The sequence below is a fragment of the Bos mutus genome, chromosome 10 (genome assembly GCF_027580195.1).
Source record: "Bos mutus isolate GX-2022 chromosome 10, NWIPB_WYAK_1.1, whole genome shotgun sequence".
Taxonomy (NCBI): domain Eukaryota; kingdom Metazoa; phylum Chordata; class Mammalia; order Artiodactyla; family Bovidae; genus Bos; species Bos mutus.
In genome coordinates, this window is record NC_091626.1 from 18,581,276 (window position 1) to 18,608,248 (window position 26,973).

The window sequence follows — 26,973 nt, forward strand, 5'->3', positions numbered from 1 at the left end:
TAGTCAGACCACAGTGATCATATCCAGTCCACAGCACCTTCCATTTTATTGTTTTATTTACAAACAGGGTGAAGTCAACTGGGAAAATCGGGGTAAGGAGTCAGTCTGGGCCATCCAAATGTGGAGTGGTTCCTGGGTCAATCTCCACCATGAAGGCCGCCTCGTCTATCTTTTTCCTGCCCCTTAGTAATGGCCCCTTGATTCCTCAGGGCAGACTTGTCTGCTGCTCCTGAGCCCTTTTATGAGGGCAGATGGATCCTGGGGGAACAGGGGTGGTAGGAGGGCTGGGGCCCCCTCAGTTTGTGTAAACCTGAGTTCCGATCACACGCATGATTTCCTTCTGTATCTTGGGGTCCTGAGTATTAATGTTGGCATCGCCCACCTGACCATCCTCATATCTGCCAAAGATAATGCAAGCGTGAGCATAAGAGGGAGACCAATCCCAGAATAATGTCAACCCATGGACCTGCATTTAGGGGTGTGGCCATCCCATCCCAGAATCAAAAAACTTTCTTTCTACTCTTTACAGTAGAAGAGTTTATCTGGTTTCCTCTAAACAGCCCTTGATTTATACCCATCCTCATCCTCCAAGGGAAAGTCCCAGTTCCGGCCCTACTCAGGTAGCCAGGGACAAGTCTCCAATAACAGAAACAGACTTTCCCAGCAGTCCGTATTATTGTGCTCTCCCCCTCACTTCTCCAAGTTATTCCCAAGGTACCCTCCTAGACTTACACAAAGAAGAACCGTGTGCAGACATGGTCGGACACAGGGCACACCCAGATGTTCCCATGCTTCTGGAGGTCCTTGGATGTAATCACTGGGAAGAGAGGGGCCAGAAGTTATAGGTATAATGCTTGGGTCAGAGAGTCCAGGCAGGGAGGGGAAGGTAAGATGCTTCAACATCACCCTTGGCTGGATCATGTGCTAAAGTGGCACCAGAAATGAAGGTTGGGCACCCACAAAAACAGGGACTGGGTGAGCTACCTACCTTCACAAAGTGCTATACAGTTTAGATTCCGACTCTGCAGGAACCTTGACTGAATGGATCGGGTCTAGAAGAGAAGAGAGCCAGGTAGATGGTTACAGCTTTCCCTAGAGAGGTAAGTTAACTGGTAGTAGTTAGGGGGGTAAGGATTGGGATATCCTGGGCTTCCAGCCACCTCCCAAAATTTCTGATTTTCATAATCAGTCTGGATGAGTCCAAGCTTCCATCTTTACATTTTCATGTCATTAGATTTAATAAACTCAGTTTCTGTTCTCATACTCATGACTGAAGCCACAAATGACCCTGGAAATGGGTTCCTCTTAGAATGTATCTGATTGCTTGAAATGATCTATAAGCCACCCACCCCCATCACTACCAATGTTTCCCCATCCATCTCTGTAGCCTAAACTTTAAGTGTCCTGCCTCAGTCGAACAAAGGCAACTAATAATACCTGGGGGATGGTATTCATTCTGTTGTATCTCTGGACGAGCTCATCTTTGGAGGGCATCCTATGCTGTCCTTTTCCCATTCCTGTCACAGAAAAACAAACCAGTTCATTCACCCATTCCTTCATCAAATATTTACTGAAGTACCTACTATGTGCCAGGCACTGGAGCTAGAGACACTTGGTGACACAGCAGTGAATAAAGCAAACAGTGTATCTGCCCTCACAGAATTTAGCCTGATGGAGATTACAGGAAAGGAACAAATAGTCATGACACAGCATGGGAGGGGTTATGATGGGGAAAATACAGAGCACTGAGTGAGCCAGAGGAGGGGAACTAGCCTAGCTCACAGGTTTGAAGAGGGCTTCCTGGTGACAGCTAGGCTAAGAACTATAGAATTAGGAAGAGTTAGCTAAACGAAGAGGAAGGAAGTGTTCTAGGCCGAGATAACAGCATACGAAAGGCCTGGAAGAAAGACACAGTAGTGTACCTTAGTTTGTATGGAGCATAGTCAATGGCAGAGAAGTGATGAGAGATGATGGGGAACAGGTAAGCTAGGATAAGATCAAGCAGGCCTTGTAGGCCATGTAAGGCAACCGGAGTTTATCCTGAGAACATCAGGGAATCACTGACGGACTCTAAGATAGGGAGCAAGAGGTGAAATGAGCAAGGAATGAGGGGCCTAGGAAGATGGTGACATCAACATTTCAGGTCCGATGCCAGGCTGAGTAAAATGAGTGGAAAGCAAGCAAGCAGAGCAAGTCAGATCTGCTCCAGTTTCAAAGCTACATAAAAACCTCTGACCAGAGTCATTCAGACTAAAGGGAGTACAGAACAGGTAGCTGATGAATAAGTTTCCACAGGTAACCAAAATGGCAACTACCCTGAAGAGTCCTGCTTCCTTCAGAAAGTCTTCCCAGACTTGAGGAAGAGGAGCCAATTTACTTGCTTTCATCTTATCTAAATCCATAAATCCTCCACCATCCTTAACCCTCATTGAATAGCCCTGTTTATAACATTTAGAGACTCACTCTGGACTCTTCCTATTTAGATATGAAACAGTGCTTGTGGGCCCCTATTCCCAACTTTTTCTGTCCCATGATTAGGACTCCAGTCTCTGTATTCAGCTTTATCACAGGCCCAGCCTTATCCCAGGAAGGAGTGAGTGTGTATGTGTGTATGAGACCATGAGACCAGAGAGGGAGATGAAGATGGGAAATGATGCTATCACTGCAGACCAGGAGCAGGGGCCCTTATCTCATCAGTCCACCCGGCACTTTCTATTACGACTAACTCCACTCTGCTGCAAGTCTTGCTTTTGTGGTAACCATGGTCTAGAAGCAGGGATGATAACCACTAGAATGACATTCTTTACTACTAAGGCTGTTAATTCATCATGTACTCACAGTGAAGCCCCATGACAGATTATGGCTTGAATAAAAGTCAAGGCAACGAGAACCTCAAGATTTGAACTGCCTATTTCTTTCTCCTACAGGAATCCCCACCATCCTGTTTCCAACTTCTTCATTAGCCTTAACTAGGTTTAGCTCTGCATCCAAACCTGATAACCTTCTCAGCCTGGGTATTTCAGTGCATGGTTCTGAGTAAAATTCCCATTTAGGTTCTACCTCAGAGGTTGAGAGAACAATCTGATTTCTATGGCTGGTCTTAGAGATGGCCCTTATGATAGAATTCAAATCTTGTTCCATCCCAATCCTGTTGTGCACTGTCCTGACTGTAATAACCCCAATCATCTTCTCTCAGTTCCCTGAGACCAGACACACTGAGAACCTAGAGGCCAGAATACTCCCTGGTTGCTTGGTGTGCAGAATATATACTTGGACAAGTTTCTAAACATGACTAAACAAACAGATGGAGCTTACCATCTCCTTTCCCACTCTCCCTCACTTTAACCTGCACACTATGGCCAAGTCTTTAGAGGCTCCGCTAGTCAAATGGATGCTCTCTATTTACAATGACCCCTCAGAAGGCACTTGGATACCCTGAGGAAAAATATAGAAAACTAGAGCAGAAAAGGGTAGAAGGAAACATACAAAGAGGACAGAGTTAGTTATATGCTAGAGTAACTAAAATAAGTCAGACATTTACCCACATCCCATCCAGAGTTAGAGACTCTCACATATCCATGGGGCCCTCAGAAAATCAGTTATTCAAGCAAAGCCTGCCCTGTCAGTCCAAAATAATGATAAGAACACTGGCCTAAAAGTCAGGAGAACTGGATTCCAGTCCTAACTCTGCTAGTTAGATCCGTGTGACCCAAGAAAGTCATTTGACTTTTCTTTCTATCTATTTTATCTGAAAAGTAGTAAGAGATTGAACAAAATGACCTATAGCCACAATAGAAAAACATGGTATTTTGTATCTATAATCAAATCAACCTTTGGAGGGAGAAGGATGGTGCCATATGACATTTTTACATAATCAGTAAATAAAGTTAAGACGTCAATAGAGATTCCTAGCTCCATCTGATAACTAAAGGTATTCAGGGACTCAGTAGTAAACAAAGACCAGTGGGAGAGGAGAACAGGGAGAAAACAGACAACAAAAAAGAATTTCGTGGCCACCAGAAGCCAGGAGACTCACTATTTAGAATAAGGAATTAATTTGAGAGAAGCTTTAGGCTGGCACAAAGATAAAAATTGTGGTATCTAGACAAAGCCAAAAGACTACCCCAATCCCACTCCCACTTTGGACTCCAGGCACACAGAGTAAGATTCATTCACACATTCAATAAATATTCACTGGGCACCCATCCTTTGTGGATTACTCATAGACATACTATCATTTGTTTACAGGACAATGAACTAAGAACAGACGTAAGAACTAAATCCAAGAACTAAAATACTATCAGTGACTTACATCTAAGTGCTCCTAACCCTATCCCACTATCTGCCTCCACTTGGGAGATATCCACTATTCTGAAATTTAGGTTGTTATTTTTCTTCTTTTTCCTTTAATTTTATCACACACACACGTAGCTAAATAATTTTAATTTTGTTTACTTTTGAGCAATATAAAAAAAGGCAGTCCTTTGCCTTGCCTTTTTTTTCTTTTTTCAATTCAACCATTATTTACTTAACATTTTTTCCACGTTGCTGAATGCCACTGTTGGTTCACTGTCATTGCTGAATAATAATCTGTTTTCAGAATAGATTATGATGTATTTACCCATTCTCCTGATGATGAGTTTTTTTCTAAGATTTGTTGTTGCAAACAATACTATACACCTTTGGGTGCACATATTCAGAAATGAAAATGCTTGGTTGCAGGGATATTTCTCAAGCTTTATGAAATGTAACACCAAAATGTTTTCCAAAGTGGTTATACCCATTTATATTCCACAAGCAATAAAAGAGATCCTGCTGATCTACAACCCCTGGTACAATCAGAGGTACTACCGGATTTTTAAATTCTTGCCAATCCACATAGGTGCTAAATGGTATGTCATTTTGGTCTTGCCTTTACTTCCTTGATTAATAGAGGCTGAGTAGCTGCTCATATTTTTGGTCATTTCTTCAGTGACCTGCCTGTGTTATTTGCCTATTTTTTTAATTGGGTTGTCTTCTTATTTGCAAGAATTTATAATGCACTTTTATTACTAATCTTTTGTAGTTATATGTGTTGCAATGTCTTCTCCTAGTTTGTAAGCTGCCTTTTTATTTTAAGGTGTCTTCTGATGAACAGAAGCTTATAATTTTAATAAAATCAAACTTACCAATCTTTTATGATTTGTAATTCCATCTTTTTGTATTCTCTGGATGATTCTGTTTAAAATTGGGATAATTTGTTATTTGAAAGTTTGACTTAAGATCCACTTGTAAAATTACCTGGATTTGGCAAGGTTTTTGTTTTATTGTGAAAAATTTTAAGCTACTATTTCAATGTCTTTTATGTTAGAGCTGTTCAGGTTTTCTATATCTTCTTGAATCAGTTTTGTTAAGTTATATTTTTCTAGGGATTTATCCATCTTGACAAAGTTTTCAAATCATTTGCATAAAGTTGACAGAATTCTATTAGCTTTTAAAATTTTGGGACTTCCCTGTCAGTTCAGTGGTTAAGACTCTGGGCTTCCAATGCTGGAAATGCAGGCTTGATCCCTGGTCAGAGAACTAAGATTCCACATGCCGTGTGGTGCAGCCAAAAAAATAATAGTAATAAAAAGTAAAAATAAATAAAACTTTGCTATATCTATAGTTATGTTCCTTTTTTATTCACATTTAATGCTGCTCTTTTTCTTCTTAATCAATCTACCCAGGTCTATCTGTTTTGTTAGTTCTTTAAAAGAACCATCTTTTGATTTTTTTGTCTATTGTATCTGTTCTTATGTCATTAATTTTGCTTCTTATTTATATTATCTCCTTTCTTCTTCTTTGTTTGGTTTATTGCGTCATTAGAGACCTTTCTATTATAGTTCTGTTATTCTGGAGCTAAGTGTTCTTATTTTTGTAACAGTTACATTAATGGAGAATACTAAATCTATAAAGAATCTAGCACTGGCCCCTTCATACGGTAGACATGTGACTATCTGGTGGCTTTCTCTTATACAAAGACTATACAGAACCGAACTAAAAAAGACTGAGAAGAACTCAGATATAAACTTGAAACAATGAGAAAGCTAAGTCAGATTTCTTTTCTGAGCTGGACAAAGTGGGACTCATCTCCTAACTAGAATCTGGATATTGCTCATACCTTATCTTTGGAATAAAATGCTTCCTCTTGCATTCAATGTTACTAATACAATAGTGTATAATTACAGACAGTTTAAATTTTAAAAGGTGGTTGACAGGGAGGAGAACCATGTCTCCAGAAATGTAAGCCAGTGGAAGGGACTCAAGACTTCAAGTGCATTCATCTATCAACTCGCATCCACGTGTGCACATATACAGTCTGACAGGCTACTGTCAGCACCAAAAATGTGTTCTCCAGAGAGCCTGGAGTCATCCCCCAGTAATTCCTTAACCCATTTCTAGGGCTAAGGTCCCACAATGAATGGTTTTATTCATGGAGAAGAGAATACCTACGAGAAAGGGAGATAATTGGCCTCACCATACAAATAATCTAAATTCCTAACGAAAGAAAAAAACAGAAAGATTACGTATCCATGACTGGGGAGAGAGCTGACACAGACCAAGTGTCCATGATGGAAGAGGAGACAGCATAGGTTTATGTATTCACAAAATGGATGCAATGTAAATAAAGTCAATGTGGCCAAAGATTATTTCTTACCTGAGTATCCAAAGGAAATACTGGAGATGGGGCTCAGGTAGATGCCTTTGCCATAGGCTGCTCCATGCAGCTTGCAGGGAAACACCAGGATGAGCAATATGAGCCTGGGCCCTCCCATGGCTGTGTATTAGGCAGCCACAAGGCTTATCCAGCCCTCTGTCCCTCCATTTAATCTTCTCACTCATTCAGATAACTTTAGGCACCTACTCTTGAAAAGCTGATTAGCTGAAAAGTGGATGCAGGTTAACCCCTTTGCCTACGAAATACTAGATACTGATGCCTTGGCGAGTGACGAGTGGCAAAGCCACTGAGTCAATCGCTCAGAATCCATGCTCCTGCCATAGGCCTTGGTAATATGCAGATCCCTGCCCTCTAGAAATGAATACAGAACAGGCAGGCAGGAGGAGGAATAATAATCATTCCTTGGAGTCTTGCAGGACAAAGAAATAAGTCTCCTATATTAACTCTCTGAATAGTCACATATATTGAAAAGCTCTAACAGGTTCATTGATCACAGTGATTGCAATCAGCAATTTCTATTTGTGCCTAAAGCTATATTCCCATTCCTAAAAACAAAGCCTCAGGTCAAAATACAACCACCATATTCATTCTATACATATAGTTTCAACTTCCTCCCTAGGAAAGCCCCACAGGAGGCTAGGTTTGAGGATGCTGAGGCAAACACAGTTGAGTACTTTAGAGGAGACTTCCCCGACATGAGTGGGGCAGGGAGAAGGTGGAGAGAAAGAGAAAAGGAGCACAGGCTCACCTGCAGTTTGGTGTAGGATGCATTGACCAGCCCATTGCGCAGGATCGAATGCCAGTTCTCAATGTGGGACCCACTGTAAGGCAGTATAGAATACATGTTTCCTCATGGAATGAAGTTCCCAAGAAAATTCCAAGGCTGCCATTCCCACCCATTCTCACACACACAGGACATGAAGATGGACACAGATAAAGCTAGCGATGAACGTGCACACGGATATAGTTACAGGCATGCAAGATGTGTGTGTGTATGGCTAACCCTTACATCTTAATATCTAGGCCTATCTTCTCTTCCACGCTTCAAACAATCCCATCCTAATCCTCAACTGCTGGTTCAATATTTTCATTTGCCTATCATCCTGATATTTCAAATTAAACAAATTCATCTCAAACTCAATGAGTTTATCACTGATCCCAAGTATGGCTTTCAATCATGACTTCACATCTCTTTTAAGTTACTCTTAATCTATTTTTTCCTCTCTTCTCTCAAAATCAGGCATAAATTGCTGATTTTCTTCAAAGCAGTTTTCAAATCTATCCCTGCCAATCTACCTTCAACCACATCTTTTTATATGTAAATGTCATTTCTCCTCAACTACATCCTAAGTAGCTTAAGATTAAAGACCATATCATATCTTTATCCTCTACAGCACCTACCACAATAGCATTTAATACATTGATGGACATAGGTCATACAAACTCCTATTCCTCAAGTGAACTTGCCGCCATCCCCCCATTTTTTTTGCCTTATCCAGCACCCAGCCCCAGCCCTGCCCCACTCCTCACTGGAAGGCAAAGGTGCTGCCATAGAGCTTCTTGGCGGTCCGGAACCGAGCCTCCTTGGCAGGAGGGCTGCTCAGCAGGAGGAACTGGTGTGAGGTGTGCATGAACTTCAGCTGCTGCCCAGGGTGGGGGTGGGGTCAGGAAAACAGAGCAGAAATGGGAGATCAGGGAGGGAAAGGCTAGGGATAGGGAGCAAATTAGGCTTGTACAACCCCCAATAAAGGAAATATGCATTGGCCCAAAGACTACTGTTGATGGACAAGTCTAACCAGGCAGGTCTAGGACCAATGTGACTAGCTGGTTTGGAGCCCCTCCTTGCCCCTCACTAGAAATTCAGAGCTTAGAAGGAGAATGGTCACTTACCCTGCTGAGAGGTAGTTTGACAATGTGCGACCTGTTGCTAGAGATGATCCTAGGATAAAACAGAGAAAAAAACAAAAAGGACAGAATAAACATGTGGTTAGGCCATCCTAAACAAAGCAGCAGCCTTGCTCTGCCCCTTGAAGAATAAGCAAGGATTCCAGGGTTGTTTTAACTGTGAACCCAGGACACTACTGGATATTCCTGTGGGTGGTAACGTTTGTGTATAAAAATGTAAAAGAAGTTACTGACCGGAGACCAGCTAAGTTACTGGGTAAACAACAGATGAAAGAAAGAGAGGGGTGGGAGGTGGGCTGCTACATCCAGGGAGAGAAAAGTAAAGAACAAAAAGAAGAGCATAAGAGGTCAGCTACCAAAGAAAATTAGAGAGGTGGGTCTGTGTTAGGATGGTGACAACTTACATTTGGGATTTAGAAACTTAGCACAGGGGCTCAGGAGCTATCCTATCTGAGCCCAGAGGAAGGCTGAAGGCTCTCAGAGATAGGGGGAATGGACAGTTATTGTCTGAACTGCAGGAAAAAAACAGAGGAAACTAGAACGAACTTCCTGAGAATTCAGGGACATACTGGCCTGTATGTAGGCTGAACTCAAGAAGACAGGAGAGAACAAAGGCATAAGCCACTGAGGACTCAGCAAGGGGGCATTATCTCTTATAGTGGTTATGGTTGTTTGTATGCTTCACTCATGTACCTGTAATGCCATTCTGAACGGTCTATGCCTGGTCATTCCTCATGCTAAGAGGGAGCATGGTGCACTGAAAAAGTACTAACATCAAAGGCTGACCTGACAGAGCAAAACAGGCTAGAAAGGGAAAGCTATTCCAGGAAGAGAGAACAGAAATCAAGGTCAGGAAGGGAGAGCAGGGGGTGAAGGGAAGTAGAAAGGAAATACAAGGTCAGAACCTTTGCTCAGAGAAGGGAGTAGTAACAGTGCTCCAAGCCTCTGGACAGTTAACATCGACAGGGAAGGGCTTGAGACAGAGAAAGGGAGTACAAAGAGAGGGACCTCTCTGCACGCATAGAAAATCTAATTGAAATGAAGTGTTAATTCCTATAGGCAAGCAGCACTCAAAAACCTACTGGGAAACAAGAAACACTAAAGAGAACTTGAAACATAGTCTTAGAACTTGCGGCTTCTTTGTTGGCTCCCAGTTCCTAGCCAAGCCAGGTGTATCAATAAAACCCCAAGAAAAAGCTGCCATAATATCTATGATCTTAGGAACGATGCTGAAACCACCTCTAAGAGAAGGTATAGGCTCCAGTCTGATACTATGTCCCATTCCCCCAACTGCTGAAGGATAAACCATTCTACTCATACCACTGCAGGAGAGGATGGGCCAGGGGATCCAGCTTGTCCATCTGCTTCTTGATTTCCAGATACGAGCCCTGTAAGACAAAGGCCGTAAGGTTATCTCCCAGAAGAGGTGGGAGCCCTCCCACTTTCCACAGATAATCAGGGCCCGGGGCAAGGCAGGAACTGAAGACCACACCAAACCAAGAGGAGATGGGGTTCCCACCCTCAAGGACCCATCAGGCTGGGAAGACTCATAAATAAATATGAAAATGACTGAAGATGCTTACAAAACAACATGCAGGTGGGTCTCCCTCATTTTATGCAATTCCTACAGCCCTAAAAAGTTGATTATAAATCAAAAAAAATAAATAAGTAAATAAAATCAATGTCCCAGAAAGATCAGGCTAAGGAATCCTGTGGTAAAACTACATAAAACAGAGTTCTTCTGACAAGTAAATCATCCCTCCTAGGTGTATGTTATGTGTTCATCTGAACTGTGATATATAGGATTTGCTGAGAAGAGGCCCACCTGTAAATGTGAGTACAAATGAATGTCTATTCATGCAGAGATTGCAGACGAGGGGTGGGGAAGTCTGGTGAGGGACAGCCTTGAGTCAAAGGATGGTCACTGCTCCATGTGGCTGCCCCACCCCTAGAAGGATAGAAGATGCAGGCCCCTGGGTCTAGTTCCTTACCTCCAAGCCCCCCTCCTTACCCTCCCAACCCTGGACAGAAGTCCTTCCCTAACTTCTCTAGTGCCCTAAGAATTATTTAAAAAAAAAAAAAAACATTAAATAGGAACAACTTGTGAAGGAATTAGCAGCAAAGGTAAAGGTTGAGAGAGACATAAGGAGTGAGAAATAGGAGTAACAGAGCTAACAAACCAGAGAACAAAGACTAGGAAAGCTAAAGAGGGAAAACTAAAGAGAATACTGTGAGGAATTTGAATAGCATCTCTAAATCTTCACTCCAATCCAATGAATTTCAAACAGAACAGGGCACTTGAGTGGGCAGGCAGGGGACAGGCAGAGGACAGAATACCTGGGTCATCTCCCGGATGGACATCACACTATCCAGAGCTTTCTGCAGTCGCTCATAATTCTTCTTCTGTGGGGAATCAACAGGGAAAGAAGAACCAGGTAAAGAAAAGTGGAAGAGAGTAAGATCTGATGAAAAAGAGGGCCACATGTACAAAAGAAATCTAGGCCCCAGGGAAACAGCATAGTATGTCATGCAAAGAACACAGACTTAATGCCAAGAAGTTCTAGAATCATGTGCCAGTTCTTTTACCAGCTGAGAGTAGTAGGGGTAAGTTCCTTAACCTCTCAGAACCTCAGGATCCATGTATATACGTAAAGATAAAAAATCCTTACTACCCTCATAGGGTTAGTTATTTAAACTGAAGATTAAATAACATGTAAAGAATCTGATACAGTGCCTGACACACAGAAATGAGCAACTGTGAAGCACTGTCCTGGGTACATGTAATGGTTATTTCAACACCTGTCAACTGTGTCCTTTGGGAAATGAAGTGCCAGACATTTAATTGAACATTATTCTAGGTATGTATGTGAAGGTATTTCTAGATGAAATTAACCTTTGAATGGCAGACTGAGTAAAAGAGACTGCCATCCCTATTCAGGTGGCTCGTCTAATCAGTTGACGGCCTGAAGAGAACAAAATAGCTGAGTAAGAGGGAACTCCTCTGGCCTGAGTGCTGGGACATTGGTCTTTTCCTGCATTCAGACTAGAACTGAAAAAATCAGCTCTTCAAATCTTGAGTCTGCTGGGTTTTGGACTGGAACTTACAACATCAGCTCTCCTGAATTTCCAGCTTACCCACTACTCAGCCTGGTACTTCTCAGCCTTCATAATCACAGAAGCCAACTCCTTACAGTACATTTCTTTCTCTATACATCTCCTATTGTTCTATTTCTCTGGAGAACACTAACTATTACAATATTTTATATACATTATGTCTCATTTTTATAATAGATATTATCCACTTTTTACAGATAAAGAAATTGAGGTTCGGAAAGGTTAAGTGATCTGCCTAACACCATTCAGCTAGGGAGCAGCAGAACCTCAAATGGAATCAAGGTCTGTCTGGCTTCGAAGTCTGTATTATTCCAACATAACTAATGTTAATTTGTCTCCCTGTCTTCTCAGAAACTCAGAAGTTACCCTTATACTATTAGTTATGTTTAGTTACTTGTTCACTAAAGAGTTAAATCTGAGGGTTCAAGAGCCAAGAAACAAGTGTGCCATTTCTTCTGTCCCCTTATTCCCAGCTGTTGTGAACACTAGAATGACAGCCTGTAGTCTCCCATTGTCTTTCACCATTTCTGTTCCTTAGTCCTGACTTTCTTCCCAAGCAACTATACCTTAGGGTTAAAGGCCAGAGTCTTGGGATCAGTGGGGTCCACCACAGAGGGATAAGGCTCAAAGATGATGCTCTTTCTAGGGGACTCCAAAGCTGCCCTACACATGGCCACCAGCAGATCCACCACCTTAGGAGAAAGGAAAGAAAGGGGACAAAAGCTAAATGATTTCACGGGGCTGGGAGTTGCACAGTATCCAGCATAGGTCTACCTTCTGGAAGCACTTGGTATTTCTCTTTTTAAAAGCAAATATGAGGGACAGACTGGGAGTTTTGGATTAGCAGATGTGAGCTATTATGTATAAAATGAATAAATAACTAGGTCTTACTGTATAGTACAAGGAACTATACTCAATATCCTGTGATAAACCATAATGGAAAAGAATATGAAAACGAATGTACATATATAACAGAATCACTTTGCTGTGTAGCAGAAATGAACACATTATAAAGTCAACTATATTTCAATAAATTTTAAAAACCACAAATGTTTTGATTTTTTTATTAGAAAATACAAGCTTATCATAAAAATTCAAGAACAATGTTTAAAAGAATGATTAAAAGAAGATAAAAACCATCCCCTTGCCCCCAAATCTCATTCTTCACATTAACTACTGCAAAGTTTGATGTATATTTTTCCAGATATTTTTCCTAAAGAAATTGTTATTTTATCATATGGGAAATTTTAAATAATTATACACACTGTTATATTTTATTTATATATGTTATAATTCTCTATCCATAAATAATAGCTATATAGTATTTCTACTGTAATTAATAAAACAGTATTCATTAATTACAGTATTTCTACTGTAATTAATAAAACCATCATTTCTTTAACTGGACCCTGTACAAATGGGCTTGTATCTATTTTTTCTTTTTTCAACTATTATAAACAATACTAGGGAATTCCCGGGCAGTCCAGCAATTAGAGGACTCTGAGCTTTCACTGCTTAGGGCATGAGTTTGATCCCTGGTCGGGAACTAAAATCCCACAAGCCATGTGGTGTGGCCAAAACTTAAATAAAATATTAAAGAAAAAAACCACTACAGTGAACATCCTTACATAGGAAAGCATTTCTGGAGATTAAATTCCAAGCAGTGAAACTGCTGGGATTCCCAGCCATAAATGATCCCAATTCCCCAGCAGCTCTTCCATCCCCCATACCTCTGCTCCAGTGGCCACCTCCTCTGCAGCTCCGGACATGACTCCCAACGTGTAGAAGGAGAAAACGCACAGTTCACGAGTACAGACGGCTGGCTGAATGGACATATTAAAGAGATGGTGGTGGCAGGAGGTGTGCAATAAGAAGGTGTCATAGGGCAAGAGGGACATTTCTGACCTCGGACAGCTCTAGACTGATATTCACATATCCTCATCTTTCCTAACAGGACTGCTGAGACTTGTTTTCGGAGAAAAACTATTATTTCCAGAGTCTCAGGGAGTATGGACAGAATTCTACCTTTACCACAGATCCAAGAAGAAAAGAAAAATGGAAAGATGAGGAACTAATGGGACTTAGCTAAGGGTGTAAGAAAGGGTCACAAAATAGAGGTGTATACCTTGAGCATGGACCCATTCTGGAAGACATGCTGCTCATCACATACAACACAGTACTCATTCAATGTTGGGATTCTCTGCTCTGCATATTTCATGATCTGGGGAGAGAGGAGATTCTATTAAGTCTTTTTTTGGAAGTCAAGACCCAGATATAGGAAACAATCTGAATTTCCTATTACTCTCCTACCTCCCAGCCCTGTGCCTAAGGTAGACTCTATTCTTGGGTCGTGCACTTGATTAAATCAATGGCCTAACTCTGGAAGACTATATATTATGATGGAAAAAAGACCAGCCATGGTAGAAGAACTGGGTTAAGATTCTCCCTTCTACTACTTAATACCATATATAAGTTGGGGCAAGTTAACTTGAGCCTTGGTTTCTTCATTTACAAAATGGACATTACTCACTTTACAGAAGTACTGAAATTAAAAAGATGATTTCTGTAAGAGTATTTTATAATAGTAAGAAATACTAATCAAACTATTAATATTATTTGCAGTAATTAGATTGCCCCCATCTGACAAGTGAGTTGAGTATTCAGTCCATGATCAGATGGCGGTGGGGGTGGGAGGTGGGGTGGGGGTGGTGCTGAGAAGCCATGTTTAACTACCTAGGACAATCAGCCTGTAAGATGATCAAGACCACAAACAAAACTCTGATGGGAAGAAAGCACAAATTCAGAGCACATGCAGCAATATCTTGAAGTATTTTTTACACAATCTGTCTTAAAAGGCTTTCACAATCACATATACTGCCTGTATAAATCAAATTGTTCCCATTTCACAAACTATTGAAATCATAAATGGACACGCAAGGGCTTTTGTTCATTTATTTAATACAGATGTGTTGAATGCCTACTACATCCCTAGCTCACTGAAAAGTATCCTTTGTTATTCAATAACATAAAAGACTATCCTCTCAGACCCTATAGTCCAACAGGGGAGATGTGGTATGTATATACATTAATTACAATTCAAGAGAGCATATAATACCTGACCCATTAGTGCTATATAAAACAAAAAGTATCAAAAGAATTCAGTGAGAGGCAACACACTTCCATCTAATACATTTCAAGTAATAGAGAAGATTTTATGAAAAAGTTGGCATTGATTACAATAGGCAGATACAGTGAGGAATGCCAGTAGAGGGAATGACATGAACAAAGATATTGGAGATGCAAAAGTGAAACCATGTCAGGAAAATAAAGAGGTTTTAAAAAGAAGCAAATGACCAGTAGCGGCTAAGCACTGCAAGTTTGTGAGGAAAAGTGAAGCCCACTTGAGCAAGGATGTGGAGGATTATAAGAAAATCAGTGTCAATTCTTCTCTTATCTTGGCATCAGTGCACTTAAAATTTGCAGTGCATCATTTGGCACTTGATCGTAAGTGGTATATAAGCGTTGTCTTCCCAATAATGCTGCTGCTGCTGCTGCTAAGTCGCTTCAGTCGTGTCCGACTCTGTGCGACCCTATAGATGGCAGCCCACCAGGCTCCCCCGTCCCTGGGATCCTCCAGGCAAGAACACTGGAGTGGGTTGCCATTTCCTTCTCCAATGCATGAAAGTGAAAAGTGAAAGTGAAGTCGCTCAGTCGTGTCCGACTCTTAGCGACCCCATGGACTGCAGCCTACCAGGCTCCTCTGTCCATGGGATTTTCCAGGCAAGAGTACTGGAGTGGGGTGACATTGCCTTCTCTGCCCAGTAATGCTATAGGCTTCTTAATCGTGGGAACTAGGCCTTTTCTCCTATTCACAGAACACTCAGTATAGTTCTGGAAGCAGAGCAATTAAGGAAATGTTTGCTAATTGACTGAAGAGTTGGGAGATGTTAAGGGATCAGATGGGTCAGAAAATAGTGGAAAGGCTTTGGAATGAAGCTTTGGACTTGATTACCTGGACAAGGAATCCATATTCCAGAGTGGGGATGTTCTTGCAGTGACCACTGACCTGATGAGAGTAAAAAAAAAAAAAAAAAATAAGGCTTCATGAATCTCCTAGGAAGCTGGTAACTAGAAACACCTCATTCATGCCCATTACCTAAAATTATCTTGAAGTAGCTAAGCCCTAACTCTGATCAGTCTAAGTAATCCCCAAGCTGCAGAAAAGACCTTTAGACATTTTTGGCAAAGGCTCTTCAAACAGGCTCACCTGTCCTTAACCCTTTTCAAGGTAGATGTAAGACGTTTGTAAAGTAGCTGACTACCAAGTCCTAACCACAAGCTAACAAAATTAAACACAACATCTCCCTGGGATGCCCAACCCCAGACTCTGCTCCTTGATATACTATCAGAGAAGCTTGCTAGACTATGTAGGTATAAATTCACAACTATTAAAATATGTGTTCCATTCTACTGATTCATGATTCATGCCCAGATTTGGTTTATGACGTCTGGACAACCAGACTCCCACTCCATTTTGAGAAGCTGTATTCCCTCACTTCCCCTCCCACCCTCTGACACCAAGTCAAACCCTCCTCAGCCATGTACCAAAGGAGAGGTCCGTGTTGGGGGAGGGAGGCCCACGTGCTGGGGACACAGGAGACCTGCCTGGGGGCTGGGAGGGTAGCCAAACACCTCCACTTTGGGGTTCTTCATGGTGCAGGAGATGGAACGGTTCATGAGGCGTCCAACTCGAAGGTCTGGTACACCCAGTTTGCCTTTCAGCATGGAGTCCTGTATGATAGGGAAACTGGGAGACCTGAACAGAGAGCAAAGAGAAGTGACGAAACTGAGGATTCGGTATGAGCCCTAGAAGCCTGGAGGGTTTTCCCTGGTGGTCCACCGGTTAAGACTCTGCAGGGGGCCCTGCATTCAATCCCTGGTCAGGGAATTAACATTCCATATGCCATACCACACAGCGAGGTCAAAAAAAAACCCAAACTATCCAAGGAAAGTTTCATTGGATCAAACTGTCAAAACAAATAGATCACTACACGTCAGGTTTTATGTCATTAAAGCCTAGGTCATTCTCTACAGCATCCAGGCCAGCTAAGGAATGATACCTTGGAAAGGATACCTGTTTCACTTGCTCAATGTGTGTGTGTGTGTTGTCTGTATTAATATATATGTGATTAAACTACTAGGTAAGAAACAGGTGGACCCCAAAGAGCCTAATGTCTGACTGTCTATCAATACTGGTACCTGGAAAACTACAAATCTGGGTTTGTATTTGCCTTTGGCAAGATCAGAAGGCACAGAGAGTGGGGAAGCGGGGAATAAAAGTCTGGGATCAAAGAATGGAGCAATGCTTGTTTCCAGAACCCAGGTAATAAATCAATGTGCCCTTTCATAAGAGCAAGGGGCTGGGGCCTAATTAGCTCTGCTTCTGTCTCCTTAGGATAGGGAATAAGGGTGAGGGTCAAAGAAAGGAAAGATGAAGAAGTGAGTATATATTTCTCCAAACAGACCCCATGCACTATGTACTATATTTTACATAAAGGACAAGGTATGACTACTGGGTCAGGAGTAGAAGGGTAAAGACACACAGGGGACAAGATCATGTGGGTAGTATTAGTAGTTAAAGGTACAGAATTCAGAGGACCTAGGGAGAGGACAGAAAAGTTTACATAATCAAGAAGGTGGGGTGGGGGCTTAGAAGAGATCAACATGATTAGAGACAACAAGCTCATGGAGAAACACTTACTTGGGGATGGGTGAGAAGATACTGAGGCCAGCTCGGAACTTCTTGATGGTACCACTTGTCTTGAACCAGCTGTGCCTCTTCTCCTGCTGGGTCTTTAAGAAATCGTTGCTGAGATGTTTCCATTGTTGGGATGTAAACATACCCAGGATTCTAAAGAATCACAGAGGAAGAGACTTAGAAAGCTCAAGCAGGGGAATCCCAGGTCAAGAAATAGGACTATGAAAGGCAACTAATCTAAAATTCAGGCTTGGAGACTGCAAAGCTAGTTGGTTTAGGGAACTGTGTGTGTCTCAAGATCCCTCTGATATAATCTTAACACATGGATATGTACTGTTCTAAACTACCTCTTGACCTTAGTGGGTAAATCCCCACTCCCTTACGTAGTCTAATGGACCAGAAAAATTCTTAGATGCTTTGCCTTGACAGGAAGATCTCAAACATGAGTCTTCAAAGGCTGTGAACCTGGCAATTTACTGCCAAGAAGAGCTATACCGAAAGTGAAACAGAAGTAGTGGAAGAGAGGTGAGTACTACCCTTGGCCTTGTGAATAGTGAAGAAAAGGACAAGGAACCTGAAGGGTACTGATACTGTTAGGCAAAACATTACAACCTCAAATTTATGGTTTCCAACTTGACTAGTCTTGTCAGTTCTTTCACCTGTCCTTGATCAGTTCTCTCTAGTATTACTCTATTATTCTAAATCCTTATCATCTTCTTTAAGCTCCTAACTTTACCTACAACTGATAATCTTTCTTCTCAACAGAGAAAACTGAAGCCTTCAGATATCATCGTCCATGATTTGACAACCTTACTACAATATCTATTTCCATTTCCAGCCTCACTTTGATCCCTCCATCCTCTGGAGACAAGCTGATCCTGCTCTTAAGATCAATTGCTCTAGCTGTACTCTAGATCTCAGCCCCTCTGCAGGGACTTTGATCTGGCAATTATTCCCTTTTCCTGTCAGTTCCTTTCCCCGTATCTACAAAAAGTTCCAAGTTTCTTTATTTCAACCTAGCTACCCTCTAATCCTCATCCAAATTTCTTAGTCCATATTTCACTGTTTTTACTTTGTGGCCAATCACTCACTTCTCCAGAATACTTACTATATTCTGGTTTCTACCTTCACCATTTCACTACAACTGCTCTTACCTTGATGGTAAATCCAACCGAAACTCCTAGTTCTCTTCTTACTCATCCTTTCTGGCATTTGGCCCTCCTTGTAGAAATGTTCCTCCTTGCCTTCTCTCACACTGTTCTCTTCCCATCCTCCTCCAAGCTCTCTAACCTACCTTCAGTGTTTCTTCTTTCTCTACCTATTCTTGGCATTTTTTTCTGGCTTAAAGAGTGTTCTGCCCTTGACTTCATTTTCTTCTCATTCTATCTAACTCTTCTTTGACATTCTCATATTCTACACTGGATGCAACTCTCACCTGGACACTGCAATCTATCTTCAACCTGTACCTCTCCGGTAAGTATCAAATCTACATCTCTATTGAGCAGCTCCACTGAATATCCCAAAGTTACCTTTAAATAACATATTTAAAATGGAACTATCTATCTTCATCCCACAAACTTGTTCCTCTTCTTAAATTCCTATTTAAATGAGCGGTATTACAATTTACCCAGACATCTAGGTTGGAAACCTAAGAGTAATATTCCTCTATTCCTTGGCTCTTATCATATACAACATAACCAAATTAGTCTTCGAGTCTGACTTTAAACATTGCAAATCTTTCTAGTCTATCTCTTGTCTGTACTCATATCTACAGTCATACTTTGGCTCATCATCTCACGTATGAACTTCTACAAATGGCTCTTACTAAAATAGTTCTGGTCTCTTGTAATACTCCTTCTATCTATGCTGCACAATGCTACCAGAATGTTTTTTTTAATAATTAAATCTGACCATACCCTTTCTTTGCCTAAAACCTTTCAAAGTTCCCACTGCCTACAAAATAAAAGCAGAAGATCCTTTCTGATTTTACAGTTCCTACGCACATTGCCTCATGTGACTGCCCTTGCAAATGTTATTTATTCTCAGAGTCTGTCTACATGGACAATTCTTATCCATCCCTAAAATCCATTAATCATCTCCCTTTCATATTTCATTCATCTAACTGCCACCAGACTGACTTACACCTTACTCTGTGTTCTTTCTAAACTTTACATTTTCAATTGTATTAGAACAAGTATACACTGGACTATATTTAGAACTTGACTGAGTTCACTTCTCTTTATATACCAAATACTTATTTAGCAAGGTGCTCAACACATTTAGTCAACTAAAACGGTCCAAAATCCTAGGGCTCCACTATGAGGAAGTGTGATGAGCAGAACTCTAATTCCAGGGTTGTGTTTTCCTTTAAATGCTACGTAAATGCTAGTAATGCCCTCACCTCCAGGAAGCCTCAAGGGCACATACCCCAAAAACACAAGCTCCCCCACCTAACCATAAACTGGACTCCCCAAATTTATTTTAGTCTTTCTTGGGCACATGTCAGAAATACACTTTTGGAAAGAAACATTCAAGAGTCTGCCTGTCCTATCTCTCTTTCCCTCAAACATTCATAACCAGAAAGATCAAAGTTCTTACTTTTTCAACTGAAGACCCAGCCCAAATCCTTCCTTATTTGATGGCTGGAAAACCTCAATTGATGGTTCTGCAAAGAGAAGAAAAAGCTCCTACTACATATACATGTCTATCCTCCTGGGAGTCCAAAGCCCCAGTTCAGTGGATTAGCTTCCTCAGATTTCAAGAATACTCTAAACAATAATGGTGGAAAACGAAAACCTCTGAGGCAGAAGGTAGATTCTGGGAACTGTCTGACCAATTTCAAACATCCTCAACTTCTATTAAGGAAGCTGAGGAGAAGGGGAAGAATAAATAATATCAAGGAACTAGAGAAAACAATTTCATTAACCAAGAAAGTCTTTAAGGCATGACTATTAGGTGATAGGGAGAAGGCAACGGCACCCCACTCCAATACTCTTGCCTGGAAAATCCCATGGACGGAGGAGCCTGGTGGGCTGCAGTCCATGGGGTCGCTGGGAGTCAGATATGACTGAGCGACTTCACTTTCACTTTTCACTTTCATGCATTGGAGAAGGAAATGGCAACCCACTCCAGTGTTCTTGCCTGGAGAATCCCAGGGACAGGGGAGCCTGGTGGGCTGCCGTCCATGGGGTCGCACAGAGTCGGACATGACTGAAGTGACTTAGCAGTAACATTAGGTGATAGGGAATGAAGATAACAATGAGAGAAGACTGAAAATCTCCTACCAATGGCCTTCAGATTACACCAAAAGGCTTTGTTCCTAGTTTTTCTCTATCTCAGTTAACTTAGAACGTTGTATTAGACTAGTCAGAGCACGCAGATGCACAAAGTCACTGCCTTTACCCGGTCCATCAAGGTACTGGGAGAGAGAAAATCGCAGCCTCAACACAATAGGTTCTGTCCGGAGGACCTTCCAGGCTGTAGAAACTTCCTCCTACAAGAGTAAGGGGAATGGTTTCTAGTTCAGCATCAGAGAGAAATGGCCTTTGAAGTGTTCACTACAAGACACACACATGCACGCAGTACTATCTGCTGATGGTCTAGAGATAGGCACAAAGTATACGTGCTTCAAATATAGCATTGGGAACAAGACTCCAGGCCTATGTGGCAAAACCCACAAGCTCAACTAGACCTGCTGCTGGCAGGTACTAGCATCACTTACATCCAGGAAGCTGATGTTGATGTGGAGGTCAATGTCCACGTCATCGATAGTTCCATATTCTCTATAGAGATACAGGTGATCACATGTGAGACTCATTAAGGGAGAAAGAAGGGAACAGAAATTGAAGTGGAAAGAGAAGTGAGCCTGGGGATAAGGGAGAGGGAAGGGTGGAAGGAGGCTCTGTAGTTAGCTACAGCCACTTTTACAATCAAAGCCTTTGCCAGGCCACAAGCCCTTCTTACCCCCAAGGTGAAACTTCAGTCTAGAGGATCTAGGATAAGAGGGAACTTCTAAGAAAAGTAGTTATAACTTCCTAATTGCTCCTGTCAGCCTACCTTAAATATTCTGAGCAACTCTCACCATCATTAGGCTCAAAACTTATGAAAGTCCACAGACCCCAGCATCACACCGTAAAGAAAAACCTCTACCCTTTTAGCAACTCACAAAGAAGTGGCTGAGCCCCCTACCATCCCTGAAGTAGAGCCCCACCTGATGGATACAGAGTTCTCACTGTAGATTTCCTTCACAGCTTCAATGTCTGCATCCAGCTGTGGGTGCCGATATAGGTCAGCTGCACAGCTTCCCTGAGTCAGCAGCAAAAATGGTGGAGGAGGGAAGAGAAAGAGGAAAACAGAATATGAAGAAACATCAGGAACAGGGAAATCAAACTATAGCAACACATACAAGCAAAAGCTGCTTTATGAAGGAGTTCTTGGTGGTGGCCCTAGTTAGGGATTTCACTGACAGACAAGTCACCCCCCATAAGCACTCTAGGAGGTTTCAGTAGACTAACTGCAGGTTCTGCTTAAGGAGTTCACATCCTTAAGTTTCAGCTTCTCTCAACCTTGACCAGGACTCTTTAGGTATCCCTCCTACGAGAACTCAGAACAGGCTGAAGAGTACAGAATTTAACTCAGATTGGTTCTGTCTGCAGCGTCCAACATTTCTGCTCAGGATCATGCCCTGGGCAGTGACAGCACTGAACAAACACTGCTAGAAGAATCTTAAAAAATTTGACCCTAATGAATGAAATGACCCCTGCTGGCTAGTGAGGGAACAATCAGAAAACAACTGTTTCCAACTAAGAACCTATGGCTAAACTCCATGCACAGAGGGTGTAGTTTATACTGGAAAAGATGAGAGTTCCAGGCAAGAGCAAAAATATGAGATCAGCTCTGACCAGATAATCCTCAGATTACACTGACACTGTATCTTCATCTCTGCTCCAAAATAATCTCTTTCACTCCTGACGTATCCAGAGGAAAGTATACATTTAGACCATCCAACATGGGTTTAGGGGCTGTAATCTCACCTGAACTCCATAGAGAAATTCCTCTGATTCATTGTCTCCCTCCGAATCATCATCATTCCAGAACTGGCCTTTGATGTCCTGATGATGAAAAACAAGAAATAAGGGTGCCTGGTATCTCATGGAACAGAGTGGGGTTAAGACAGGAAACAGATTTTCACAAATGAGAGGTCCCTTGGGATAGAATAACTGAGGCCCCAGTCCCTTTGCTGCTTTCCCCTGACGCTTTGGGGACATCTCAGTCTTTTCCCGAATCCGGTCATATCCATGGTCTAGCACTGACTTGCTGGCACAGAGGAAAACAATAGGGAATTTTAGCCTTCTTAGGTATTGGGTATGATGACTGAAGCTCTAGTAGCCAGTGGGGTAGGTATGCAGAAGGCTTCAATATCAAGGTTGATTCTCAGGCATATCTACGTTCCATTACAAGCTGGCCTCTTCTGGATCATTACCCAAGGCAGCTCTCAAGCACACCTCGCTCTTTTGTCTCCTAACTCCCTTTCTATCCCTTCAAGTATTTAACTCTCGCCTTCCTTCCCAAGAAAACTCCCTAAACACACACCAAGTAATACTGTTTCCATGCCCCATCTCCTTCCTTTAACTTCAAGTAGCCACCCTATCTTCCAAAAGGGAGCAGAGGGGGAAGGTGAGGTCTGCAATCTGTTTCATCTACCCCCTGGATAATCAGAAAGGTGGGCAGTGAATTCTCACCATTGGGTCAGTGGGTAACACACACTCCTAGGTCAGTGCTAGGCAGCACCCCTCCATACCACCAGTTGAACCCAGGCCAACGAGATGGGCATTTAGGAGGCCAAAAGAGGAGACAAGGGTTGGGAGGGGGGTGGCGATATCAGGGGCTGACTGGAGATCAGCTGAGGAAGGCAGGATCTTCTGTTGTGGTGGTAACAAGTCACTGTCCTGCAGAAAGTAGACGATTGATCTCATCATCACTTAACAGCTGGGTGGCATGTACAAAAGCACACATTTATGGGTACACTTTTATTATACATATGTACAGATACTGGTACACAGAAACATACTTGCATGCATGTAGACACACTTGCACACAGTTCTTTAAAGAGAATGAACCATGAAAGTACTACATAAACATAAGACACTACTGTCCTCCAGCTGGAGAGCTGTGACTGAAGAAAGTCCCTGCTCTAGTTCATAACATTGTATCAACTCCTGAAGCCAAAATGATGATGCCAGGACCAGAGGCTATGCTACTCAGTCAAGTCAGTTCATTTCAGAATGTTCTTCATAGAGTCAACCAAAATCAGAAGCAGACACTTTAAAAAAATCTTTATCCCCAGTTATTTCTCCAAATTGAATGTTTATCTCTTATTTTAAACCAGTATCCTTAGAAGCCTTTCTATAACAATCATAGCTAAGTTTAAAAGTCTCAACAACTCTGACCATTTTCTGATAGACAGTCTGAGTTGTCACAGCCAAAATAATGCCCTGGACTCCTCTTGGAACCTACTCTCCCCAAAATGTAATAATGATCTGAAGAAATGTTCAGAAAAGCACTAACTTCTAGCCCTTGTGCAAAATTAAAAACCACTGCTTCCTGGCTTTGTATTTATCAGTTTCATCCACTCCAACCTTAAACAGAGGTGTTCTTGATCTTCAACATGGTTCTCTTGCATCTTAAGTATCTAGATCAGCGGCTCTCAAGTAAGGTCTGTGAACTGGCAGCATCAATATGACCTGGGAACTTGTTTAAAATGTAAATTCTAAGATCCCCCATTGAGACCTACTGAATTAGAAACTCCAAAGGTCTAGCAATCTGTTTCAACAACCCCTCAGAGTTACGCTGAGAACCACTGTTCTAAATTCTTGTGCATTCCAAGGGCCTGTGGTCTGTTCCTCAGACACCAACGTAAACCTGTAACTAACCCAGTATGGTGACATAAAGCACAATGCCAGGGAAAAGATCACAGTAGTCCTTCAGCTGGCAGGGCTGCCTGACCCATCAAAAACAATATGTAAAAGCAAATTGCAACTAAAGTTCTTAGAGAAGAAATGGCTTGATATCTGAGACTTGCTTTAAAATACAACTCAAGCACAAAAGGCAGAAGGGGCATTGGGGTGGGCAACAGGTGAAAAAAACATGGCAAAGTGATGACTACTGATGAAGCTAAGTGATGAATGAGCACATAAGCATTTCTTATACTACTTTTGGGTATAGTTGGAGATTTTCATTTAAAAAAAAAAAAAAATCAGAGACTACCCTTGGAAGGGCTCTCCCTAAAAAGTTAACTCTAAATAAGAACAGGAAGATTATCACTAAGACTCCATAAATGCCTCTTTGCTGTTCTTCAAACATATCAAGCATATTCCCACCTCGGAGCCTTTGTCCCTGCTGGTCACCCTCCTTGGGATGCTATTCACCCAGATATCCACATGGCTTACTACTTTACTCTTTCAGATCTCTGCTTGAAGGTCACCTTGACTATCCCATATAAAACAGCAAAACCCCAACATACAATACAGTAGCACTCTCCATCCCCCTTCCTTGCTTTAATTTTTTCCATAGCACTTACCACACTCTGATGTACAAAATGTTTGTTTGTTGTATTTATCTCCCACCAGAATGTAAGCTCTATGGTGGCAGAGGCTCTGACTCTTTTCATTGTCTATATTGTCAGTCCCTCAACACATATTTACTGAATGAATGAACTGTCTGCTGGAGACCTAAGCCAAAGGGGAGATACATACAAGAACTTAAACACAACTACATAGACAAAAGTCATACAAAAATAATTTTAAAGAGCAAGACTCCATTCACCTTCAACAGTAGCTGAGAACCAGAACATGAAGATCTGGGGGCTGGGTTTGTGAGATTTGAAAATAAACAGTCAGGTGCTGATCTGGATGATCACAGAGAAATAAAGAGGGAGGCACTAATGTCCAGCCTGGGGCGTCTTCGGCTGGGTGGTAGAATGATGGCAGCATAGGCCAGAAATACCAACTTTCACAAGCTCTCTGTCACTGTAGAAGTCAAGAAAACTTAGTCTCTCTCCAAGGGTTGTTGCTGCTTGCTTTCTGCTGTTATCATAAGGAGAAAAAGATAATTCAGAGGGTATTTTTCCTGTCCAGGGAAAAGACAATTCAGAGACTACCATCTTTTTCAACCCAGGCTGCTTCAGTGAAAGGGAGTCCCACCTTCAACTCTCAAAGCTCATTCCTCTGAGATGGAGAAAGGGTTTAAATGACGAAGAGTGGCAAAAGGGGAATAGTGGGAAGTTATCTAATTCACAGAATTACATTTTAAACAGGAATAAGCTGGAAAGATAGTCTTTTTCAAAGCTTTCACGTTACCTATAAAAAAAAAATCAGGGGTAGAGAGGTCAAGTAACTTGCTTAGGTTCAGGCAAGTGGAACTGGGACTTAAGCACATTTGACAGGTTCCACTCACATCCACTCTTCCTGTGATATGGTCACAAGCAATAAAGGGAGGTGCTAATGAATTAAGCAAGAAAGACCTATCCAACTTATCTAAATGAGGTAAAGAAGGGAACCTTTCAAGAAAACCAAGGCCAAATATAGACTGTGTGAAGAGCCCAGAGAACGGTGTCTGTCGGTCAGTACTTCGGACGACAGCAGAAACAGGGAATTTGCACGGGAACTGGCCATATGTAATTAAGCCTCAAGCCCGGACCACAAAAGTCGTGGTCGACGTCCACGAGCGCTTCTCGGTGTGACAACTTTACACCCAGTCAAAGAAGCCTCCGATCTCAACGTTTAAACTCTGGATTTGACTCCCACCTTTATGGTCCTGGGCAAGGAGGCTACTCCGCTCTACAGCAAGTGCTCCACCCGGAAAGCCTAGGGCATGGAACAAAGAGCGCGGCGGCGAACTCCTGGACCTAACGCTATCCCGGGTACGCGGCGGAGGGCCGGGCCGGGGTGAGCCCCCGAACACTGGCTGCCACCCGCGCTTCCAGAACAGGCCGTGAGGCCTCCCTTGGGGGGAGCTGTTAGACCTCTTCTCCGTTTTCCTCTGGAGACCCCCAACACCTGCCTCCCGGGAAAGAAGCTTTGTGCCCGATCTGTGTCGCTAGCGACCCGGCCTTGAGCGACGCCTGTCAAGGCCAGGAGGGCACCTCAGAGCCACCCGGTCCAAGCCCCTCACTTCATCCACCCCGGCCGAGGAGAGGCGGGCCCCGCACCCTTTCCGCGGCCCGGCCGCCCCGCCCGGTCCCGGTGGCAGCCGCCCCACAGGCCGGCCTCGCGAGTACTCACGGCGACCCCGGGCCGCGCGCGGCCGCCGCCGAGGAGACGAGCGGCCCGGGACGCCCCGCGGGGGCGGAGCGGCAGGCCAAGGGGCGGGGGCCGGGCCGGGCGGGCGAGGTTGCGCGCCCCAACGCCTCGTCGTTCCGTCACGGCGGCGCTGAGCCACTTTGCGCACGCTCGCGCGGCGGCACTGTGGTCACGTGGCCCGCTCGGAACCAACTGCC

General features: G+C 42.7%; 1 protein-coding gene across 11 annotated transcripts; it reads right to left on the reverse strand.

Moving 5' to 3' along the window:
- Positions 1-29: 29 nt before the first annotated feature.
- Positions 30-26,912, reverse strand: PARP6 (poly(ADP-ribose) polymerase family member 6). Of its 11 annotated transcripts, XM_070377390.1 has the most exons (24): positions 26,282-26,912; positions 25,302-25,561; positions 23,219-23,425; positions 22,511-22,588; positions 21,688-21,782; positions 21,199-21,259; positions 20,880-20,970; positions 20,076-20,142; positions 17,481-17,630; positions 16,325-16,535; positions 15,732-15,785; positions 13,845-13,940; positions 13,450-13,542; positions 12,286-12,411; positions 10,943-11,008; positions 9,926-9,993; positions 8,591-8,639; positions 8,231-8,343; positions 7,449-7,521; positions 6,680-6,749; positions 1,438-1,517; positions 989-1,052; positions 733-817; positions 30-398 (listed from the first exon to the last, which is right to left on the reverse strand). In XM_070377390.1, the coding sequence occupies exons 3-24, from the start codon at positions 23,219-23,221 to the stop codon at positions 296-298; spliced, it is 1,896 nt and encodes a 631-aa protein (XP_070233491.1). In that variant the 5' UTR covers positions 23,222-23,425; positions 25,302-25,561; positions 26,282-26,912; the 3' UTR covers positions 30-295. The 11 variants fall into 11 exon arrangements, 1 of the variants encoding a protein (XP_070233491.1); XR_011465576.1 differs by lacking the exons at positions 30-398; positions 6,680-6,749 and adding an exon at positions 25,057-25,207 and having other exon boundaries at positions 743-817; positions 26,282-26,911; XR_011465573.1 differs by lacking the exons at positions 30-398; positions 6,680-6,749 and having other exon boundaries at positions 743-817; positions 25,302-25,558; positions 26,686-26,911.
- Between the last annotated feature and the right edge of the window lie 61 nt (positions 26,913-26,973).

Coding starts and splice junctions, on each gene's coding strand:
- PARP6 (XM_070377390.1), bottom strand. Junction 20,143..20,879: donor CCAGTACCTTGATGGACCGG/GTAAAGGCAGTG, acceptor TTCTCTTTGCAG/AACCATCAATTGAGGTTTTC. Junction 17,631..20,075: donor CTGGGTCTTCAGTTGAAAAA/GTAAGAACTTTG, acceptor GTGATTCTTTAG/AATCCTGGGTATGTTTACAT.